Source organism: Globicephala melas, chromosome 19 (assembly GCF_963455315.2).
Source record: "Globicephala melas chromosome 19, mGloMel1.2, whole genome shotgun sequence".
Classification (NCBI taxonomy): Eukaryota; Metazoa; Chordata; class Mammalia; order Artiodactyla; family Delphinidae; genus Globicephala; species Globicephala melas.
The window spans coordinates 43,036,941-43,061,691 of NC_083332.1; the positions used below are offsets into that span (position 1 = coordinate 43,036,941).

At 50.6% G+C, this 24,751-nt stretch overlaps 1 protein-coding gene across 1 annotated transcript in view; it reads left to right on the plus strand.

Annotated features, from left to right (window-relative positions):
• Nucleotides 1-765: 765 nt before the first annotated feature.
• The window catches only part of BEAN1 (brain expressed associated with NEDD4 1), a 37,839-nt gene continuing 13,853 nt past the window's right edge, over nucleotides 766-24,751 (plus strand). The window contains exons 1-2 of the mRNA XM_030863768.2: nucleotides 766-870; nucleotides 9,733-9,839. Of these exons, the coding sequence (XP_030719628.1) occupies nucleotides 9,815-9,839 (25 nt within the window). The 5' untranslated portion in view covers nucleotides 766-870; nucleotides 9,733-9,814. The remainder of the gene's footprint in view (nucleotides 871-9,732; nucleotides 9,840-24,751) is intronic.

Here is a 24,751-nt window from a genome sequence, read left to right on the forward strand (position 1 = left end):
CAGGCCAGGAGTAAAGGAAATAGGCAAGCTGGTCCCTCAGGAGAGGAAGGCTTCAGCCGGGCCTAGCTGACATCCCTGAACACCCTAGAACTCACCGCGCGGCAACTGGGAGCAGGAGGCTCTGCCAGGCTCGTCTGCCCCTCCCAGTGGCCGTGACAGGGGTCCTCTACCCGGATGCCCAGGCTTGCCTCTGAACAACCTGTCTGGCTGTCCTGCCCTGCACGTATCGTTTGTCTGCCCTTCTCTGCACATGTCTGAGTCTGCGCCTCTGCTCCCGCCTATCTGTATGTCACTCTCTACACACGCCTGTCCGTCTGTCCTCACACGTCTGGCTGGCACGCCGGCCTCCCTGCATCTCTCGGCCTCCTCGCCGCGCCGCCCCGCCTGCCGCTGTGTGGGTGTCGGGCTGGCAGTGCGCAGAGGGGCGCGGCTCGGCCCTCCCCCTCCGCCGCGTCCCCACAGCTCAGGAATGACCCGGGCGGCGGCCCAGCGCTGCTGAGGCCCCGGAGCCGCGGCGCAGGGCGGCGGGAGCGGGCGGCCGTGGCGTGGGCGGCGGTGCTGGGCCGGCGGGCGGCCGGGCGGGGCCGAGGCAGGGCCGGGAAGCCGGGAAGCCGCCGCCACCGCCTCGGCCGGGGATCTCGGGCCCCCGGGTGGGCTCGGCAGGGCCCCGCCCCGCCCCGCCACGCCCCTGCGCGCCGAGCAGGCCGAGGCGGAGCGGCGCGCCCCCCGCGACGCCGGAGCCCGAGCCCGAACGCAGCGGCATCCAAGCGGGAACCGGAGCGGGAGCGGAGCCAGAGCGGGAACCTGAGCTGGAGCCGAAGCTGGAGCCGGCAGTGCGGCGCACGGAGCGGAGCGAGGCAGCCAAGCCGAGTAAGGGGCGTGGGGCCGGGGGCGGCGCTGGGGAGGGGCGGGGAGGGGGTCCCGGCCCCTTCCCCCGCGCTCTGCTGCGGCCCCGGCGCAAGCACACACCCGGGGTCGCTCAGCGCGGTCCGCGGCGGATGCTCAGCGCGGTCCGCGGCGGATCCGCAGCGCGCTCCGAACAGGAACCCCGCTCTCCCGCGGACCCCGGCCCCGACCCCCGCGCCCCCGGGCGGGCCACCGGGACTCGCGCGGGCCGTGGCTGCCCCTGAGCATGCCATCGGGCCGCAGGGACGGAGAGGTCTCCCGGTTCTTGCCCGACTTGAGTCCCAAACAAACATCCACCCCACGGAGGGAGCATAAGACAGTCTTCACGACCCCGCGCCCTCGGTTTCGCGGACCCCTGAACAACCCACCCAAGAAGGGTAAACTAGGACGCACTTTTCGTCGGGGTAGGAGAGGAAAGGGGCTCTGGGCTTTGTGGAGTTTGAAGCTAGAACCCACCCCCGCCCCTCGAGCCGGGAAGTTTGACCCTCCGGCGGGCGGGCCACCAGGGCCATGCCCCCGCTTCGATGCCTACCACGCTGGCCTGTCTCAGCACCATCGGTGGGAGAGGTGGTGTCCCCGCCGCACCTTCTCCGGCTCCGGGGCCGACTTTCCCTGGCGCGGTAAGCGGGACTCGAGGCTGAGTCCGAGGCGGCTGCTCTGGCTGGCTGCGCAGCGCCAAGCGGTACAGCCGCCTCTCCCTAATCGCTCTCGGAAGTTGGGTAGTGCCCACCAGACCCACGGCAGACTCGCACGACCCTCCCCCTCTCCCCATCGGCCCGGCGGTCCTGAGGCTGGCGCGCGGAGGACCCAGGGCTGCCCTCCTGATCCCACGCGCCGTGCCAGCGGAGATGGCCAGGCCCAGGCTGGGAAGGGGAGGGCACCAGTGACAGGTGTGAGCGGCGGGGGCTCCAGGAGCTTGGTCCTTGGTCTTGATTCACACAGTCCATGGGCACCTGCCTTGCGCAAGCCCCCCCTGACTCTCCTCAAACATCCTGACTGCTCTACTGGAACAAGTGGCTTCACCTCCCTGTGCCTCAATTGCCTCTGCTGACAAGTAGGTAGGATTCTGTGGTGAACAGAGTGTTTAAGGGCTTTGGAACCAGAGGGTGGGCTTGGAAGACTTCGTAGCCGTGTGATGTTAGGCAAGATACTTAACCTCTCTGAGCCTCAGTTTCCCCATCTGAAACATGGGGAAGATGGGTTGGGAGGTGAGGCGATGCTTGTAGGGGGCCTAGCATGGTGCTTGGCACTCAGCCCTCACTCAATTCAGATTGACCACAGGTGTCGTTCTGTGAAGCACGCAGCACCAGTGGGTGCTGAGGCAGAGCGAGTTGCCCTGAGGTGGCGGCGACACGACCCCCTCCCAACCCCCCAAGCCCCCCTCCAAGGAGGCCTTTGAGTCCCCCAAGGGCTTGTTGACATCTAACTGCAGTGCAAATCCCTCTCTTTAGGGCCTGCCCTTTCTCAGCTGTTCCCTCCTCCCCAGGTGATCTGCTTCCCAGCGGTGCTCACCTCCCTACCTGTCATCTCCATCCAGGTTGGGAATGACCATATCTGATCAGCTCTTTCTTCTGCCCTTGACTGATGTCTGCTGCTCACACTCTGTGCGAGGGAATTCACACCTCCCTCCACTCCGGGGACCGGGGCCTGGGGAGGACTGCTTTCCCTGCGGAGCAATCAGACAGTAGACAGTCAGGTGGCTTGGGTGTTCCAGTGGTGACAGTTCAGACAGGCAGTGAAGAGCCGCAGGGGGAGCAGCCACCAGGGCAAGGAGACAGCGGGAAGTCGGAGGGGTCCCAACCCTGAACCTGCGCTGACCGTGGTGTGTTCATCCAGGCGACTGAGCCACGAGGCACCAGAAATGATAACCCCTGGAGAGGAAATGAAGCCCGTGGCTGACTGAGAGGTTAGAAGTTCAGAGCTGGAAGGGCCCCAGGAAGAGATCTGCCCAGTCTGTGCAGCTGGGGCTTCAGACCCAGAGCAGAACCAATGAGGCCCAAGGCCTGGGAGAGGATGCTGGAATCCTTGGGGTGGCATGGAGGGTGTAGGTAACCAGGAGCATCATTGGGAAGAAGACAAGTGTCCAGCTTGTGGACACCCGCGTTAGTCCTGCTCACCTGTGCCCCAGCTGTGAGAACGGGGGGATGTGGGGGGTCTGTCCACATGCTGCCTGGTGGGGACCTAGTGAGACAGGCAGAATGGGCTGCCTCCTGGGGGCTGTTTCTACACAAACCCCCCCCCCGTCGTCTTCTTCCTCTGTAGCCTACTCCCACCCCTCCCCCATTCACCCACCAGGGAGTCACATCCCAGCATCTTCCATAATCCTCACCTCTTCTTCCCAAAGGAGTTAATCAGAAACTAATTTAGGAGGTTTGTGTCACCTGGTTCACAGAGTGGAGTACAGCCAGGCAGCAACGTGATGGGGATACGGGCACCTCCTTCAGTCTTGGGGAATAATCAGTTAGACACACTCAGATGCCTGTTACCTGAAGCCTTTGCCCTGGAAGTGCTCACAGCACAGGGTAAGGGACGAGAAGGTGGCAGCCAGCTCTCAGCCTCCTGAAGAGAGAAACTGAAGCCAGGAGGGCTTCTGAGTCCCCCTGGCACAAAGTACAGTTGTGGCTGAGAGCACGGCTTCTTGGAGCTGGACTGCCTGGGTTTATGGCTTGTGATTCTGGGCAGGAGATTGACCTTTCAGAGCCTCAATTTCCTCTTGAAAAGGGGAACAAATAGTCTACATCTCCCAGTATAGTTGTGAGGACTGGGGAAACAATATACAGGAAACACGTGGCAGGGACGCATGGACCCCTGGCAATGGCCTTGCTATGTCTGCATTGTGAACATGCACTGAATGCATGCTCTTTCCCAAGCATAAGTATTTTCTCTCTGGAGTCTGAGGACAGCCCTCTGATCTAAGTACTATAATTGCCCCTATTTTATAGATGAGAACACTGAGGCTTAGAAAGGTTAAGGACTAACTTTGCTAAGTATAGAAAACTTAAAACATCACTATGACTCATCATAATTTTATGAGTTTGTAAAACTGATAATTAGCACATTGCATCTTAGACGATATGTAATTAGTTAATGGAATGCTTCCTCAATGGAGATCTTCAATCATTGTATCTTTATGTGTTAATTGCCCATGGGCTATAGAATTTTTAGAGACATCTTCATTTTTTTTCTATTCAAACAGTATCAAACTGATTTAAAAGAGCAGCTCCCCCCGCATTTATTCCCTATCTCTCTTCTCTCCATTTTTCTCCATAGCGCTTATCACCCCCAACATTTATATATCTTACTCATTTGTTTATTGTCTGCCCTCATCAATATAATGTAAACTCCCCAAAGGCAGGGACTTTTAACCATTTTGCTCACTCTCATATCCCCAGGGACTAGAACAATAACCAGCACTTCGTATGCTTTGCAAATTATAAAGTGTTTTACAAACATAAGGTCTATTATTGTTATTATTATTGCCAAGTGTCTAGTTTGCCTGAAGATAAACCTTAAGGTTCACGGCAGAAACTGTTCTCTCAAAAATCTGGCAAATAGGACCTGCTCAAGCGCCAGGGAAAATGTGATGAAGGTTAAAAGCAGTGGAGATTATTTTCCTAACATGTTAATAAAGCTCCTTATCAGTAAGTTCAAAGACAAGTTAACTTTTTTAAATTTTGGCAAAAAATGGCATGTTCAAAGGCAATTACATTAGCGCTTAAAACTTCCGATGAGTTAACTATCACTGATCTATTCAGTTAATTATTCTTTATTTTGTTAGCATAAAAGGTGTTTCTAAATCTTCATTTTAATGATTTTTCAGATTATAAAAGTAATACATGTTCATTGAAGAAAATTTGGAAAATCATTCTTAAAAAATAAAAGAACATAAAAAGCCTCCTCCATCCCACCACTGCCCAGAGAGTTCGTGACTGTGGGTATTTTAGTCTATTTCCTTTTAATCTTTTTCTATGTGTGAATATTTTCTCTAGTTTTTTTTTTTTTTTTTCCCTTACAAAATAAGGATCATATTGTAGGCAGAGTTCTAGAACCTGCTTACGTGGTGGGGTTTTCCCCCCTCTTAACAGTATACTGAAAGTCTTTTCTGTTATTAAAATTTCTTTAAAAACATGATTCCATGGCTATACAATATTCCATCATAAGCGTATGCCAAACTTTTCTCAGCCTCTCCTCTCTTATTGGACACTGGGGTCACATCCCATGTTTCACCACTGTAATAATACTTTTCTATGCCCTCTTTGGTGTTTTCTGGGCCCTGAATCAGGCTTCTCTACACCCTTGGTCAGGACCTATTTGCTGATTTGCAGATGGACCGGTTTGTGTAGTTAGTCAGTATGTCAAGTCTTAGAAGTTGGGCCTTGGCGGCAGCGGGGAAGGCAGCTGATCCAGTAGAGGACTGCTCCAGGTAAACCAAGGCAACCTGAAGACCCAGTAACCTCCACGCATTTCCTGACCAACCCAGTGTAGCACACATGTGGCCAGATGTTGCATGGGGACAGAAGGCCTCCTTGCTGCAGAGGCTGTCACACACTTGGATCCCTTTTCTAACATCAGGACCAAGTTACTTGTTTGCAAACCTCTGTGTCCTCTGCCAGCCTCTCTGCCACCGTCCTCTCACTCTTTTTCATTTGCTTCTTCATTTAATCACATGACAAACGTTTACAGGCATACCTCGTTTTATTGCTCTTCATAGATATTGCTTGTTTTTACCAACTGAAGCTTTGGAGCAACCTTGCGTCAAGCAAGTCGTATCCATGCCATTTTTCCAACTGCATTTGCCCACTTCATGTCCCTTATGTCACATTTTGGTGATTCTCACAACATTTCAAACTTTTTCATTGCTGTTGTATTTGCTGTGGTGATCTGTGACCAGTGATTTTTTTTTTTTTTTTTTTTTGCTGTACGCGGGCCTCTCACTGTTGTGGCCTCTCCCGTTGTGGAGCACAGGCTCCGGACGCGCAGGCTCAGCAGCCATGGCTCACGGGCCCAGCCGCTCTGCGGCATGTGGGACCTTCCCGGACCAGGGCACGAACCCGCTTCCCCTAGCATCGGCAGGCGGACTCTCAACCACTGGAAGCCCTTTTTTTTTTTTTTTTTTGGTGACCAGTGATTTTTGATGTTACTGTCACAAAAAGATTACCACTCACTGAAGGCTCAGATGATGGTTAGCGTTTTTTAGCAATAAAGGTTTTTTTCTTTTTTTTTTTTTTTTTTGGCCACGCCATGCGGCATGGGGGATCTTAGTTCCCAGACCAGGGTTCGAACCCGAGCCCCCTGCATTGGGAACAGGGAGTCTTAACTGGGCCGGCAGGGAAGTCCCAATAAAGTATTTTTAAATTAAGGTATGTACATTGTTTTTTTGAAAAAATGTCTACTGCAAACCTAACAGACTACAGTATAGGGTGAACCTAACTTTGATATGCACTGGGACACCAAAAAAATCGTGTGACTCGCTGTATTGCGGTGGTCTGGAGCCTCGCGACCACCAAACCGCAATATCTCCGAGGTATGCCTGTAATGACATCTACCCGCACTTGCCAAGGAATGTTTTTCTCCATTAAGGAAACCATCAGCTGGGTCCCAGACTAAAGACCCGCCTCCCTCATTTCTGAGACTCCTTTCTGTGTCAACTGTAAGATGGGGATTTGTTTTGAGATCCAGTGGGCTGAGCAGGCGCTGCATAGACGTGGCCCATCCCGGAGGCCAGCCCCTGCTTGGCCCTGCCCCGTCTGCCGTGGACTCCGGTGAAGCTCAACCCTCCAGTCTGGGTGCCTCCGCCGCGCATGCGCTGACCGTCCTGTCCCCGCTGTTACCTGGCCGCCTCCGCCAGGGATACGGCGCCAGTCCACTAACCACAGGCTCATTGATCGAGATCAGAGTGTCGCAGTGGCTACAGAAAGGAGGTATTCCGGGAGCAGGGACGTGAAGCAAAGTGGGAGTGACGTGGACTCGCCGCCCACCATTCAGCCACTTCAGAACCTGGAATACCGCAGCCCGCCGGCCCGCCCTCCGGTTTCCAGCCAGACAATCCAGTCGGAGATGAGTCACAGGCAGGGACACGCCTCGCCTCAGATGCTGGGTGCTGAGTGAGGCGGGCGTGGGGGGGGAGACGTGACCTGGTGTCAGATCTCTGTGGGGTGGCCCTGCAGTAACCAAGGGGCACGGGGGGGGGGTTGACAGATTCCGTCCCTGCATTGCTCTTCCTCCACCTCTTCTCTCTGGGTGACTTCGGGTGGGTTATTATGTCACGGAGCCTATGAGTTTTCTCATTTGCAAAATGAAACTGTTACCCACTTCGGGGCACCTGTTGCAGTAATTTCGGTGATCTTAACTGGCACACGCAGGTGTTTGGTGAACGTGAGCCACCCTGAAAGCCGGCGTGCCCAGAACATCTCCACATACGGAAATGTCTACCTGACCCATGGCCAAACCTGCCGGCCCCTTGCCAGCCTCCTGGCCACCTGGGAACCTAACACGCTGTCCACCAAACACCCAAACTGACCATGGAAAACGATACGTAACGCAAGGGTTTTTGGTGCCCCCTTCCCTGGGAGGTCATCTCTCACCTCCCCACACCCTACAAAACCCCAGCCTTCATCTCAGTGTCACAAGGCCCAGTGGGAGGAAAGAGGGGGTACAGGGGGCCTCTAGGAGAAGCAGGACCTTGGGGACAGCTGCTTGAAGTGTCGGAGCTGGTCAGCACCCTCTACGGCATCAGGTGCCACCAGGATAGCCTTACAGTAAGTGTACATTCAGCGTGCATTTACTAAGCGCCCACACTATGCCACCTCACTAGAGAGGGAAACAGCCCTGGAACTGTGGAGGCTGGCGCGGAAGCCAGCACATTTTCCTCAGGGCACGGGAGGCTGTGGAAGACTTTTCATCAAGTGACATAATCCATTTTGCCTTTAAGAAAGACCTCTCTGGAAGGAGCACAAGAGATGACCTGTCAGCCCACTTACATCCTCCTCCAGACTCACACGCGGCCACAGGGCACACCAGCACACCCGCAGAAATGAACACAGACACACGTACGCACATGTATTTTTAGAATGCACAGATCCCAGGCCCTGAGATGCTCTGTGAGTTTTCTGGTGTGAAATCACAGTTCCCCAAGCAGCCTGCCACGCCGGTTCTACCAGGCCTGGGGAGATCACATCCTACCTTCACTTCCCCCATCTGAACTCTTGACTGGGTTTCTATGGGGACTGGGAGTGGGTGTCAGGCCAGCCTGGTGTTCACACCAGGACAGGCTGAGCTGGAAGAAGCCACCTGAAGAGGGATTCCCAGGTCAGCAGCAGTCACGGCCCCCTCCCTCCCACCCCCCTCAGGCAGCAGAATGAACGTTTTGCAGCCACACACTCCTGCCATGGGCTTTCCGTACATAACCCCCGTCCTCACGGCAGGTTAAGTGTCCTTACCCTGCTTTCCCCAGGAAGACGCTGCACCTCAGAGAGCTGAAGTGCGTTGTCCAAAGTCACACTGCCAGGAAGTGGCAGAGTTGATATCAGCACTCAGGAATCGCACTTCTGAGCTCAGGCTCTCCAAAGATAGGTGTTTGATTTGTTTGTTAAATAGAATAATCAGTTATTAGTGTAGTTTGGCCAATTGGCCCCGTCAAAACAGAGGACCCATTTGGAGAAAAAAAATATATGATAAAAGGGATCCCTGGAGGAGAAAAGGGTGGGACCTCTGGACCCGCCTCTTACAGAAAAGTTCTGTCCACAATGATACCATCCCCAGGATCAGGGAAGCCGAATGTCCCCTGGGACCTAGAGGGGCCAGGCTCTTCTCCCATTGGCTTATGACTGACAGCTTCCCCTGCAAGTACCTGCTCGGCTCCACATCCATCCAAAGGTGCAGTTTGGTTTCTGCACGTGAAGTGACCGCACTGCCTAGAAATAAGAACTGTAACTCCCTAATATTCCCATAGCCTCCTGTCACCTGGGGACATACCAGGAGAGACTGAATCAACTCAGATCTCCAGCAGCATGGGAAGATGGATTACTTTCTGAAAATGTCTCCTCCATTGCAAATGGGTGTTAGAGTGACCTGGCAGTCCTTTGCTGCCCAGACATCCTGACACCTGGGTGTTACTTGGGGGTACAGGGGGAATTGGGGAACAGTTTCATTCTCTAGGTTCTTATTTCTGAATTGGTAATTTAATATATTAGGTGCCTTTTAAGGGAGTGTGCTGGCTGACAGTGTGGGCTTTGGAGTCAAACAGACCTGGGTTCTAGTCCCAGCCTGTAATTAGAAGCTGTGTGACCCTGGAAAGCTTCATAACCTCTCTGAGCCTCAACTCCCTTATTTATAAAATGAGAATGAAAAGAGCAGAGCATGTTTCTCTTAAAACTGTTGTGATGATGATGAGGATGAGGATGATGATGATAATAAGGTCTGAGCTAGGCATCTATGAATTCCCTTCCAAAGCCAGCTATGGGACCTTAAACTAGTCCCTCACCCTCTCCAGGTCTCAGTTTCCCCTTCTGTGAAATGAGGACATTGAACTGATCTTTAAGGGTCTTTCCAGCCCTGACAGTTACAAGATTCTCAAGGGTCCACCCAGGAGAGAGATTCCCCCTTCCACTGACTACTGAGAACCTAGCACACATTTGTGCCACCCCTGCCCAGAACCCCCACATTCTGCAGCCCAGAGCCCTCCAGGCCCCCACTCAGACTAGGCCCATGCTCTCAAAGTCACCATCCTCTCCCCAGAGGTTGACAGCCCAGGGTACACGAGCGCCCTGCAGGGTCAGTAGGTGCTGTATGGACGCCCCCATCACCTGCCTGTTTGTGTCTCTGCAGGTGAGCGGAGGGTCCTTCCCTGCGAGAAATCACAGCTGTGCACGTGGGCAGGCTGGCTCCGCTGTTCTGCTCCAAGGATTACATGTCCTTCAAACGCCCCTGCCCCTGTAAGTCTCCTCCCCACATCTTCCCATGGACCAGGGCCAGGTGAGGGCAGAGTCAGGACTGCAGAAATTGTCTCTAGGATGTTTGGCCAGAGAGCTCCAGGGGTCTGATCAGGGTGTGATGTGATATGACGGATGGGGGGAGGGCAACACAGAAGACTCCTGACATCTGCAAGAGACATCTCACTTTGCGAATCCCTCTGCATGAGCACTTCCCAAAGTGTGGGTCAGGGGTCCTCCAAGGGATATTAATGGGGTTACTATTTTTTTAATTCCATGGTCAAGTGAGTGTGGGAAACGCTGAGTGAGACGTCAAGTAGATTTTGCTGGACTTTTCAGAGCCTTTAATATGGTGCTGTGTTGTGAGGCTCCACAGGAAAGAGAAAGCCCAGTGATCTTCCCAAATCTAGTTGACCACAAGGAATGTCTCACGGGATGGGTGCTCCACAGAACACACTCCTTGGAATTCAGTGTCCTAGAAAACCCTTCCTGGAGTAGCCCCGCCATACAGCCCCTCATTTACTAATTCATTTCCATCTAATGAAGCCATAGATGATTTTGCCCGTAACATTCTTCTCATGGCTCCCTGATGCCCACGCGTCTAGACGACGGACACAACCAGGTGTACCCCGGGGCTCAAGGTCGCAGCCCCTAGGGCTCACTCCCCTAGTCGTCATCAGCCCTGCCTTCACCGACTCATGCTGCCACCCTTACCCCAGAGTCACCTTCGCCTCTCCCCCTGGCAGCCACCTGCTTCCTCCCATGATGTCCCCTGAACCCCCTCAAGCCACCATCATTTGCTGCAGTTTGGGAGGACGTGCGTAACCTCCCCATCCCTTCTCCGTGGTGAGGCGGGACTGTGAGTCTGTGTGAGTTCAGGGCCCCACCTTAGCCCCCCTCTACTTGTCATCTCCCTTCGGCCCACTCACCAGTGTCTGTTCAAATTTGCGCCATTGGTTACGTGTCCCAAATCGTGGGGTTGGGGGCCTCTCTTGCATATAGTCGAAATCCCAACTGTCAATTGTTTGAACATCAAAGGGCTGCTGTAGCCGGGGTGGGGAGAGCTGGCCCCCCGTCTGGGAGCGATCATCCCCAGGTGGGCCGGGGAGGACAAGGTGGCAATGGGTTCACTGTGCAGAGTGGTGTTCAGGGGGCGGGGGAGCCCAGCCTGGCTGCTGGCTGCCGTGGGTACCGAGGAGGGCACAGGTCAAGAGTGATAAGCTTTCTGATAGGTAGGACAAGCTCAATGAATTATTGTTACTGTTGTCACCATGGCTGCTGCTGTGGCATAATCAGGTGGCAAAGCCACAGGGGGAGCAGGTCGGAGCCCAGGGACACCTGCCCCACAGAGGGTCAGGGTGGCTGTGCCCTCACTCCTGGGAGCAGCCGGCAGTGGAGAAGGCTGGGGCTGCTGAGTGCGGAGGGCTTTCCAGAACCTTCTGGGCTCAAGCCAGGCCCTTCGGAGCCCCGCCCATCTGCACTAATAGGGGCCGACAGCCCAGGACAGGGCTTTGTGCATCCAGCTCCTGAGGACTCCAGGGTACGGTCATGGGTATGCTGGGCTGGTCAGAAGCAGTTCCTGCGCGTCTCTGATTCCCCTCCCCCCCTCACCGCCCTGCCGCACACCGACAGGCCCAGCGCCGAGCATGCAGTAGGCACTCAATGTTTGTTGAATAAATAAATGCACAGTCAGACACTGTGGATGAGGTGCTGGAGGGGGAGAAGCTGAAGCTCCTGACTCTGCCACCAGATTCTCTCCGTGGCTTTGGCCAGCCTGTCCTCATCTCTAAAATGAAGGGGACTGAGGCCAGTGGGTTCCAGGAGCTCAGGGCAACTGTGAGGCTCCTTGGAGGGTGAGGAGAGCCCAGGCAGGCAGAACCCAGGAGCCCCACCACCCACTGCTTCAGCCAGAGCAGCTCTGCTAGCATCTACAGGTTGGGGTCTATTCAGATTTCAATTGGAGAAGGGTGTCCCAGGCAACGGCAAGTTGGGTCCCATGGGGTTGTCCAGGCCCACCCCTTCCTCCATCATCTCTCCCCTTCTCTGCCAGATTCTTCTCCTCATGTTGTCCAATCAGACTCTTTACCTTTTCTCTGCACTTGTTTAAAAAGTGCTCACAGCACCCCTTTCAGCACCCTTAGTCTGCTTCAATCTGGCTCCTCCAACCCCACACCAACACCACATCAGCATCTGTGTCACTAAGTCCATCCCAGAGTTTCCAGTTCTCAGCTGCATCTGACGCTGTTGGTCACATCAGTCTTCTAGGTAACTCCTCCACTGAGGAGTTCCTGACTCTGAGCCCTCAGGTCCTCCTCCAGCCCCTCTGGCTCCCTGGGCTCTGACCATCCATTCCTGGTCTCCTTTGGTGCTGGAGGTGGGTGGATTCTTCCCGCACCTGACCTGGGATGCTGGGTCCCCCAAGACTCCAATCCTGCTGGCCTTCTCGCCCCAAACACTTCAGACCATTTCATCCTCACTCTGCTCTCAACTGCAGCGTCTAGGCCGGCAGCTTCCTGGCTCTCTCCCAGCCCAGTTCTGCCTGAGCTTCTGATTCCTTCTGCCTTCTGCTGCCTGGCTCCCCTGGGCAGCCCTCGTCTCCACTGCTCAAATACAGCCTGTCCCAGACTGAACTCCTTGTCTCCCCCTCCAGGCTGGCTTGCTTGATTTTGCTGTCTTGGTTTAGGATACCACCATCACCACCACCATCACCACCACTCAGTTCTTCAGGCCAGAAATCTGGGAGTGACCGTCAATTCTCCTCCAACACACCCATCATTGCCAACTGCCCAAGGAGACCCCGGGGTTTCCAAACTGGGTCAACAGATCTCCCTTCTGACTCCCCCCACCATCCGGGCCCCTCCTCAGACCCCACCTGGAAGTTGCTGCCTCAGTAGATGTTTATGGAACAACCAGACAAGTGAGCAAATCGAGGTGAAGCAGATGTCTTATGGGCGGCCTCCTGGGCCCGCAGACCAGAGGCCTTCACGCAGGTTCTGGAAGGGATGCACAAGGGCCCCAGACATCCACATACACCTGACCCGGAGCAATGAGGGATGAAGCCAGAAGTCCAAAGAGGGCCCTGCCGTGAACACACACCCTCTTCTTTTAGCACCTCCTTTCCCGCTCTGTGAATTTAGACACCTACCAGGGAATCCTTGAACCTTCTTAGCTCACAAAATCATCTTGCTCAGTACATGCAAAGGTGCCAAAGACCATTAAAACCTGGAAAACTTAGGATAGGAATCACAGCTTGTTCCTGTTTAGGTTTCCACACCCCCTACACCCTGCCGACTGAGAAGGGCAAAAGGGAAAGTCCCCAGAAGGAAAAACAAGCCCTAGAGTTTCCCAAGCAAGACCCACCTCCTAGGAGTGAGAGTTCAGGAGGTCAGGGAGAGTCAGCAGGGAACGTGGATCCAGGGCAGGGAGGAGTAGGGCGATGGGCAGGCGTCTGCCCAGTACCCACAGATTCAGACACTGGGTGAAGTGGGACCATCCACTGGCCTCTCAGGAGCTGGGCAGCCATGAAGCAGACCAGGCTGGGCCCACTTCTCCCAGGTCCTACCACATCCCCGGCCCCATCTTACCTTCCGAGCATCTCAGCTCATCTCGGCCCCTCGCAGAGACAGCCCCAGCAGACCTCCATGCCCCTCTGCCCAGTCAAGCAGATGAAAAGACTAGGGCAGGGAGAGGCAGCAAGAACAGGGGAGGGGAAGCCCTGAGGGTTCTGGCCACAAGGTTGCAGGAGGGAAGTCTGGTCGTCTCCCTGCAAGTGCAGGCCTGTGAGCCATTTCCAGCCCTAAGCACTGAGTGAGGAGGACCAGCCTGGCTCCTCAGAGAGGCTGGAGGCGTGGGAGCCTCCTCCATCTGGCCCCAGCTGGGCAGGGCAGCCCAGGATTCCCCCAGGACCCAGGCTCCAAGAACAGATGCTTCACAACCTCTTCTTCGCCACCAGCACATGGCAGCTCCACAGAGCTCCCTGTGAGGTGGAGGTGGCCTCAACGGACGGATCTGGGGGAGGAGGGGCTTCGGGGCCGCAGGGGAGACTGAGCCTGTAGCCAAGCAGGAAAGAGAGCCACAGAGAAATCAGGTGGGGCTTGTCTCTGCTAAGCTCACAGGCTGCCCACAGGGCTGGAAGGAATCGCAGCCTGCAAAAGTCTCTGGATGGGCTTGACTCTCCCTCAGCGTTGGTGTGATGTGATAGACAGTGCCTGAGTTCGAGTGCAACATGGCACTGACACTAACAGCTGTGTGATCCGGAGCAAGCTACTTAATGTCTAGAAACCTCAATTTGCTCATCTGTAAAATGGAAATAGTCATAATAGCCTTTCGGTTTGATGCCCAGATGTGGTGTACCACAAGGAGCATCTAGCTCGGTGCCAGGCACCGAGAGATGCTCAAGAAACTTGAAAATCTTGTCTTTTGACCACTCTCTCTCTACACAGCTTAATATGACCCAAGTCTTTGGTAACAGAATGCGGGAAATGAGGAGAGATGGGGACTTTGGAGATGAATCCGGGGTTTGGACCGGACACTCCTGTTTTCTGCTCTGCTCATTGTAACTGTTGCCTCTGCAGAGACTTCGCTGTCAACAGAAGGAAGGACTTGAAAGCTAGGAGGGCAAATGATGGGGCACACTCTGCAATTTACCACTTCTCTGCCCAGAGCAGACATTGCTAATCAACTGCAGTGCTCTTTCCCACTAAGCCCGAATGCAACCTCAGACTCCCTCTGAACACAGGCAGGCACTACCCAATAATCATTAGCCTGTGAGATGAAACCTTTGTCCATTCCTTGCTGAGGTCTGATTTTGGAACGGGCAAGGGAACAGAAGGAGTGACTTCGGCTGGCCATGTCTCTCTGAGCCTCAGTTTCCTCATCTGTAAACTGGAAGTTGAAAGGACTGTCCACCTCAAGAGGGCTGCTCTGAGGATCAAATGAGGTACCACAGATAAAGGGCTTACAAGGCCTTACGATCATTTCTTTATGTGGCCTTCTTGCTTCCTAGAAGCGACTCTGCACAGGAGGGGTCAGTGTGGCCATTTCAGGCCTGAGGAAACTGAAGCTCAAGGACGTGAAGAAGCTAGTCTAGGTGACACAGCTGGAAAATGGTGGGGGTCAGGGATACACCCCCGGTGAGTCTTTCCAGGGCTCAATTTTGGATAATCTGCAGCTGGACAGAAAGGGTAGAGTCAAGTCTGCTCCTTCACCTCCACCCCTCGAATGGAGAGTCCATTCTGCAACCCCATAAACATCCTGGCTGCCCCTCCTCAGAGTTCTCTGGTTGAGCTCAGCATCTGATAGCTAAGCTCAGTTTTAAATGCACGATCATTTTATATTAGAGTCCTTGGCAAGAGGGCATCAACCTCAGCTTGAGTGCTTCATGTAGTACTAATAACAGTAGCAGTATCCCCAGCTTTTGCAGAGCACTCCTTGCTGGCAGAGTTTCTGCACTTCCCCGTCCCCTGGCAGTGGGCTCCCTGGGTGACCTCATCCACCTCATGGTACTGAGCAGCTTCCATACACTGACGGTCCCCAAATTTACACCTCCAGCTCCAGACTCTCCCTGAACTCCAGACTCAGATATACAACTGTCCACCCCATATCTCCACTCGGATGTCCACTCGGGTGTCTACAGCTTATCTCAGATAGAACATGTCAAAACCTTACATCTTGACTCAAAGACCCCACCCAAGCTGCCCGTCATCTTCCCCATCTCAGGAAATGGCAGCTCAGTCCTTCCATGTGCTCAAGCCCCAAACTTTCTCAGTTTTTACTGCTCTCCTTCTCATCTACCCCCAAACCAATTAATCTGAAAATCCTAACAGTTTCACTTTCAAATCTGACCCCGTCTTGCCACTTCCACCTCTAAGCCCCAGGACCAAAGACATCATCGTCATCACCTGTACCACTGTCCTAACTGGACTAACTGGCCTCTTTGCCCCCCCTCTTGTCCCCCTCCGGCCTATTCTGCCACAACCCTGGGAGCGTGGAAAAGGGAAGGATCTAGAGACTGAGTCTTGGGTTGGTTTCTGTATCTAGAAATCTTGCCAAGGAAAGCATGACCCCCAGAGTTGTCACCCACGGCACCCCAAAGTCAAGTACACTGGAGAGGACTGACCTGCAAACAGCGATGTGTAAGGACACTGCCATTTCTCTGCCAAGGGCTACCCTAGATTGGCTACCCATCCTGCACCTGGAACTGTGCCCAGGGTGATTAGGAAAGGCTGGTCTTCCTCTGTGATGTCACCACAGAAGTGTGCAGGCCTGCACACTTCCCAGACAGGAGAGAGAGGCCCCAAGAGAGAAGTCACATGCCCCATGGACCCAGGGGCTACCGACGGAGGAGACAGGTTTCAAAAGCAGGGCTTCCAGGCCCAAGCCCAGGGCACTGGCCACACTACTCCCTCTGAGAGCTTGATACATTTTCACCTCCTAGAGTTCCTTCTATTTGCTTCTCTCTGCATTTAAGAACTGTATCCTCCATTAGCCCCCAAACCATCAGCTTCTAAGGGCTGCTCCCTCTTCCCACCTGACCCCACCCAACCTACGTGTCCATAGGTGACCTCCAGGCCTTGCTCGAGAGAGTCATTCCAGAGCTTTCCTCTGCCCATCCGCCAGGGCCTTCAGCCACTGGATGATGTTTCTCTCCCCTAGGAATGTGGCTAAGGCTGGGGATGTAGTCTAATACAGTAAAAACAGCAAGAGCTGAAAGACGCAGGTTCAAAAAACCATTGGAGCAAATGTATTTAAATCATCCAAGCCTCCGTTTATTCAGCTATGAAATGGGATTATGAGACCCAGTTTCCAGGATGACTGAGAGTTTGGTGAGCACATAGATGCTCAGTAAGAGTTTGTTCTATCTTTCACCTCTGGCTCTTGCATTCCACAACGAGAGCTGCAGAACTCACTCGGTCTTCTCTGCAGGGTCCTCCCAAGCCCGTTCCAAGGGGAGATCACGTGTTCCCTCTCCCTTCCCAGCCAGCCCCAGGCTAGTGTTGAAACACAGCATGGCATGCTTGGCCACCTTCATCTGACAGGCTCTAATCAGGGGCCAGCCAGATGCCAGCCGTTCACCGGATCCCATCACAGGCACACAACGGGACAATGCAAGAAAATGTGTTCTCTCTACCTTGTAGATTGGATGTAAGAGGTCCTTTGCTGACCCTTTAGGACTTACCCTGGGACTCTGCCCCAACTGCCCCACACCAGAGGTGGAGAAACTGAGATGCAGATTGGGGACTGGACCAGGTCACCCAGCGTGTTTGTGGCTGAAACTTTGATGCTCCCAGCCTGACTCCACATAAAGTGCTCCTTCCGCATGGAGCCTGCTCCCCTGTTCTCAGTGAAGATGCAGAAAAAGAGCAGCCCTCTTTTGAAAGCGAAACTGTGACAAAAGCCACGTCTTTTTTTTTTTAAACAATAAAGACATTTATTGTTTCCGCACAGGGAGGGAAGTCCTGAGACGGAACAGCGTTAGGGTTCTCAATTTCAGTGGTCAAGGATGGACATCATTAAGGACCCAGGTTCTTTCCACCTTCTTACACCAACATTTTCTGCATTGCAAGATGATCCCCGTCAGGGACTTGCCTGGCGGTCCAGTGGCTAAAACTCCACGCTCCCAATGCAGGGAATCTGGGTTCAATCCCTGGTCAGGGAACTAGATCCTACATGCAGCAACTAAGAGTTCACATACCACAACTAAAGATCCCGCATGCAGCAACAAAGATCCTGTCTGCCGCAACTAAGACCCAGCACAGCCAAATAAATAAATATTAAAAAAAAAAAAGATGGCCCCATCAACCCAGGCAGTGACACAACTTTTCCCAGAAGTTCCCCAGCACACCACCCCCATGTCTTATTGGCCAGAATTTAGTCACATGTCCACCCCTAAGCCAATCATACTGAGGGCATGGTAATACCAGGATTGGCTTACCAAGCCAGTCTTTAAAAGGACAAAGGTTGTTAGAACATAGTCCCCCCTCAGTCTAACATGGAGGCAGTGGACAGTCAGACTAGCAAACCCTTTCCCTCCTGCCTACTCAGTCCTTCCCCTCTGGTCCCCAAGACTCCAGGAGGACCTGTGAAAGTTAGGAGTGAGAACTGAACTGAGGAATTCCTTTTCTGGGGATTCTCTGGGGTTGGTTTTTTGTTTGTTTAGTAGAGATACCAGCTCACAAGAGTGAATACTTAAATATTCAGGAGATTCATGACCCGTTTAATCATTGGTAGCCAGCCTGAAATCCATCATGATGGGAGTATTTACACCATGGAAATTGGCAACCAACACTACAAATCAGGGATTTTTCTTTCTTTTCTTTTTTTTTTTCCTGGAAAGCTGGTTTGCCAGCGCACCACTGTATAAAACATACATGCAGGAAGGGGCACAAATCGTTAGTGTACAACTCAATGAATCTTCACAAACTAAGCACACTCAGATCAAGAAACACATCATAAGCTGCATCCCAGAACATCTACCGTGTGCTCTTCCAGTCACTACCCCATGCCCAGGTCAACTACTGTCTTGACTTCTGTCGCCATAAATTAGTTTTGCCTGTTTTTGACCTTTATACATTTGGAATCATACAGGATGTTCTCTTTTGTTTCTGGCTTCTTTTGATCAACATTCCACTGTGAGATTCAACCACAGTATTGTATATAATTGTAGATCACTTATTCTCATCACCGTATAGTATTTCATTGTGTCAATATACCACAAATAACTTACCATTCTACTTTAATGGACATCTGAGTAGTCTTCAGTTTGGGGCTATGAATGAATAGTGAACATTCTAGTAGAGTGCTGTCCAACAGAGCTTTCTGCAACAATGAAAATGTTCTGTATCTTCACTGCCCAATATGATAGCCATGACCCATGTGCAGCTATTGAGCCCTTGAAATGTAGCTAGTGCAAATGAGGAACTGAATTTTTTTAGTTTAAGTATACTTGATTTACAATATTGTATTAGTTTCAGGTGTACAGCATAGTGATTCAGTATTTTTGCATTATAGGTTATTACCAGATAAGTATAATTCCTTGTGTCATACAGTATATCCTTGTTGCTCATCTATTTTATGTATAGTAGTTTGTATCTGTTAATCCCATATCCCTAATTTGTCCCTCTCCCCTTCCTTCTCCCCTTTGATAACCACATTTGTTTTCTATATCTGTGAGTCTATTTTGCATATACATTCATTTATTTTTTATATTATACATATAAGAGATATCATATAGTATTTGTCTTTCTCTGTCTTACTTATTTCGCTAAGCATAATATTCTCTAGGTCCATCCACATTGTTACAAATGGCAGTATTTCATTCTTTTTATGGCAGAGTAATATTCCATTGTATATATATACCACATCTTCTTAATCCAATTGTCTGTTGATGGGCACCCTGGGTTGCTTCCATGTCTTGGCTATTATAAATAGTGCTGCTACGAACACTGGGGTGCATAAATCTTTTTGAATTAGTGTTTTCATTTTTTCCAGATATATACTCAGGAGTGGAATTGCTGGATTATATGGTAGTTCTATTTTCAGTTTTTTAAGGAACATCATACTGTTTTCCATAGTGACTGCACCAACTTACATTCCCAGCAACAGTGTACATGGGTTCCCTTTTCTCCACATCCTCTCCAACATTTGTTATTTGTGGTCCTTTTGATGACAGCCATTCTGACAGGTGTGAGGTGATACCTCATTGTGGTTTTGATTTGCATTTCTGTAATAATTAGTGATGTTGGGCATCTTTTCTTGTGCCTGTTAGCCATTTCTATGTCTTCTTTGGAAAAAACGTCTATTCAAGTCTTCTGCCCATTTTTTGACTGGATTTTTTTTTAATATTGAGCAGTATGAGCTGTTAGTATATTTTGGACATTAATCCCTTGTTGGTATCATCATTTTCCAATATTTTCTCCCATCCTGTAGGTTGTCTTTTCATTTGTTGATGGTTTCTTTTGCTGTACAAAAGCTTTTAAGTTTAATTAGGTCCCATTTGTTTAATTTGTTTTTATGTCTTTTGCCTTAGGAAACTGATCCAAGGAAATATTGCTCCAAATTATGTCAAAGAGTGTCCTGCCTATGTTCTCTCCTAGAGTTTTATGGTTTCATGTCTTACATTTAGGTCTTTAAACCCTTTTAAAGTTTATTTTTGTAGTATATAGTGTGAGGGAATGTTCTAATCTCATTGTTTTATATGTGGCTGTCCAGTTTTCCCAGCACCACTTGTTAAAGACGCTGTCTCTTCTCCATTGTGTATTCTTGCCCCTTTCGTCATAGATTGATTAACCACAGGTGTGTGGGTTTATTTCCAGGTTCTCTTTTCTGTTCCATTGATCTATGTGTCTGTTTTTGTGCCAATACCATGCTGTTTTTTATTACTGTAACTTTGTAGTATAGTCTGGAATTTGGCAGGGTTATACCTCCAGCTTTGTTTTTTGGTGGTTTTTTGTTTGTTTGTATTTAATTTTATTGGAGTGTAGTTGATTTACAATGTTGTGTTAGTTTCAGGTGTACAGCAAAGTGATTCAATTATATATCTATACATATATTCATTCTTTTTTAGATTCTTTTCTCATATAGGTCACCACAGAGCACTGAATAGAGTTCCCTGTGCTATACAGTAGGTCCTTGTTGGTTATCTATCTTAGATATAGTAGTGTGTGTATCTGCCAGTTTTGTTCTTTTTTCTCAGGACTGCTGTGGCAATTTGGGGTCTTTTATGGCTCCGCATAAGTTTTAGGATTATTTGTTCTAGCTCTGTGAAAAATGTCCTGGGTATTCTGATAGGGATTGCATTAAATCTATAGATTTCTTTGGATAGTATGACATTTTAATAACACTAATTCTTCCAATCTAGGAGCATGGGATAGCTTTCTATTTCTTTGAATCACCTTCAATTTTGAGGAACTGAATTTTAATTTAATTTTCATTAATTTAAGTAGCTACATGCGGCTAGTGGCTACCATACTGGACAGCACTGTTCTAGCACGTGACTTTTGGTGAACATACTGATGCTTTTCTGTTGGAGAATTCATTCCGCCCAGGAGTGGAATTTAGATGATAGATAGAGCTAAACAGTTTTCCAGAGTGGCTGTACCAATCCACACTCCTAACATCAATATATGAGAGCTCTAGTTGCCCTACATCCTCACCAATGCTTGGCGTTGTCTGGATTTTTTCACATTAGCAATTCGGCTAGACAGTAGAGATATTACCTTGTGGTTTCATTTGAATTTCTCTGGTGATTAAGTACAGTGTATTTAACACCTTGGATATCTTCTTTTGTGAAGTGATTGTTTAAGCCTTTTGCCCACTTTTTCATTGGGTCTTTTTATTACTGATTTCTAGGAGTTCTTTATATATTCTGACCACCAGTCCTGTGTTGGATATATTATTGCAAAAATCTTCTCCCTCTTCGTGGACTGGTTTTTGACTCTTATAATCATGTCTTTGGATGCACAGATGTTCTTAAACTTTTATATATAGACTATCTATTCTTGTATATAATTTGCTTTATGCATATTTAACTTCAAAATTTACAGAAAATAAAACGATACGGAGCACACAGTTAGGGGACACCCTCTTGTACTCCTTAGGAGCAGAGGATTCTATTGCTGCACTTCAAAGAATACATTTCTACAAATGTGAAAGCCAAGGTGGGCACCTTTTAAGTTGGACGGCAGCCTTGTTAAAGGGTTTTTGTCTATTACTGAAATTTCAGGTTTTAGGTTAAATGAAACTTAAAGGACTGCTCGTGAAACAATTTAAACTTTTTTAAAAATCTCTCATTTTTTTCAAGATAAAAAAGTACCTCCAACACTAAAATACTGACAGTGATCCCAACAGCTTAAGTACTGTTATAGTACACGTGGCTACTACACATGCACAGTATGTCACCAACACTGTCTAAACAATAAGAATCATAGCACTGGGGCACAGTGGCTCTCCTCATCCTTGCGAGCGAACAGGATGATCAATTACACCTGAGTGACATTAGTGCACTGGCGTATCTACCAAGTGTAAAATCCAGTTATCTAAAACAACATGACTATCAGATTCCCAGAGAGTATGTTATTTCTCAGTTTGTATATTCAGAAACCTGTGGGTTGTTCCTTAAATTCTTTTAAAATAGGAATTACATTGAGCATTAGAAACACTGAACTAAGTAATGTAACCACCATAGCGGGTGAAGTTCAGTGTCTGGTTTAACAACCGTTTACTATCATTTCAAAATCAATTTCTGCTCAATCCTAGCAGAGCCAGCATTTCTCCTGCAGTGACATTTATTTTTAAATGCACAAGAATGAAAGGCCCAGCTATACACCACTGCCTTATTACAAGAGCCATGGGGAAGGCGAGCTGATGAAACACACACAAGAGAGAAACGCGCACAGCATCATCTCTTTGTTCAACACTGGCTTTGATTTAGAGTAGAATGCAAAAAACATATTATAAAAACAGAATGAGGACCTGTTTCTAAGTGTAGTAGGTAACCAAGAACTATACTTCCACTGCAAAAATCTTTATAGGATTCAAGCACTAAAGTGACACTAGTACTGAAACATAGGTAATCAGAAGTAGCAAAGGCACTGGTAACGTGAGTCATCATCAAAAGACAGCCCGGGTAAATATCACACAATTCCTGTCAGCTGCTACTAAGACTTGCATTTTTCGAACTGAAAAGGAATACGGTGGGGCTTTTTACTTATTATTTGAAGAAAGGCTGTCTTAGGTTCCCTCATTGAACATGAGGCCTAGGTTCCCAAATCAGTTTTCCTATATCATCACAAGACGTATTATACTCAGTTGACACTGTTTGACATTGAATTGCTATAATCGAGTTAATTTTGGTGAGTTTATTTAAGTGGCAGAATCTATCTCAATAGTGGAATAAATCACTTTCATCTTATATTTGTAGAATCATGAAAGGCCTGTGGGTGGTCACTTATATTTTTCCAGTTATATTTTAATGCAGTGGCTGAAAATCTTCCACTTGGCAATGGAGCACTCTCCTATTAACTCTGATGTGTAAAACAGAGGGAAGGAGAGCTACTATGCATGACGTGAGAGCAGAGAACTCCATGGTGTACCAAGACTTTCCCTCTCAGCACTGGGGCACCTGTGTGGGAACTCTTGCTTTCCACGGTTTGAGAGGTTCATTTTAGTGGATTCATATACATGTTCCTAGTGCCTAGCATGTGTCCAGGCACAGAATAAGCACTTAGTGAGTATTGGTGAGTGGATGGATGGGTGGGTAGATGGACGAATGGTTGAATATATGGATGGATGCATGGCTGATCGAGTGGATCCTGAATAGACGCCTAGGTAGATAAATACATTAGGAGGGTGAGTGAATTTATGGAGGACTGATTAATAGGTGGATGACTTCACATTCCAATCCTCGTTTTCACTATAACCTGCCCCACCTGTAATGCCACAAATGGCCAAATAAAACGTGTCAGGGCCTTGACATACCATTAGCTGACCTCTTCTAGAGCTACGTCCCATTGTAAGAAGAATACTGAACGCCAAGCAGCCTCTTCCTCATCCCCATATCCCAATGTTCAGGGGACATCCCACAGCCTCACACCAGGAGCACCTCCTCCTTTCCTGAGCTCTGTTGGGACCTTACCCTCTGTACTCCCGCTCAGGCCCCTTCCTCCCTCCCCTGATCTTGCTCTGCGGGTTCATCCTTCGAGACCCAGCCCCTCTGTGTGGATATGTCCCTGACCTGTTCCCAGTACTCTCTCTCCATCACAGTCTCCTGGTAACGCGGTGATATCACCAAGTGGGCTAAGAGGCTGCCCAAAACAGAAGGGGAAGGGACTCAGAAGTGCCCAAGCAAGTGAGCCTGCCCTGCCACGTCCCCTGTCCCAATCCCTGCCGGGAGGCTGAGACCAGCCTTTGGTGAGCAGAGGGAAGATGGTGCCTGAATCCTGTTCCCCAGATTCCCTCCAATGACCTCAAGGCCTCACCCTAGTGGCTTCACCAGTGGAGAAAGAGATGAACTACTGAGGCCAGACTTGCCAGGCAAGTGGACCTATGACAAATGTCTTCAGAATTTTTGGTGACAGGAACCATCAGTCAGATCTCAGTCCTTGGCCCCCCCTTCTCCCTCTAGCCAGCGTCTCCGAAGGTGTGGGCAGGTCTGGAGGCCTAAAGATGCTGGCTCAGCACCTCCACTGTCGGTGCCCTTTCTTTGTCAATGCTCCCAGGTGGCTTCAGCCTGCAAAGAGCACTTGCCTGAACCCAGACAGAGTGACTGCGCAGCTGCCCACACACTACACTCAGCAAGGAGTCAGTAGTGATGGTCTGCTTCAGCTTCCCTGCCCTGCACGTTCCCCACTGTTTCCCAGCCTGCAGCCAGCCCTGACCCCATCCCCCGACGCAAGCCTGGATCTCATCTCCTCGCCCATTGTGTTCACCTGGCTCCCACCTCCTCCCCACCCTTTCAGACCCCTTCACCCACCCTGCAGTTAAAACGGCTCAAGAATAAGCGTCTTTAAGCGTCTTTCAGGCGGAGAGCGACCAGGTCCAGAGTGGGCAGAGGACAAACCCACTCTACAGCGAGTGAGTGGTAGAACCAGGAACGGAGCCCCGTTCTCCTGCCTCCACCTCCACCGCACCCAACTCTCTTCCCCTGCTCTGGGCCCTAGTGCATGGATTATCAGACACACCTGGGTTCAAATCCCAGCTCTGCCACAAAACTAGGTGGGCAAACTTCAGCTCACCAAGACTCAGTGTCCTATAAATGCGGGTGACGACGGTTCCGCACACTGAGGGGGCAAGCGCCAGACCCGGCCCCACACCCAGGCCGCGATCATGCAGGGCCTCTGACCCACCTGTGGTTCCCAGTCCCAGCCTGGAGCAGAGGTCTGGAGGCGCGAGAGCTGGCTTCTGCCTGGCACAGCGGA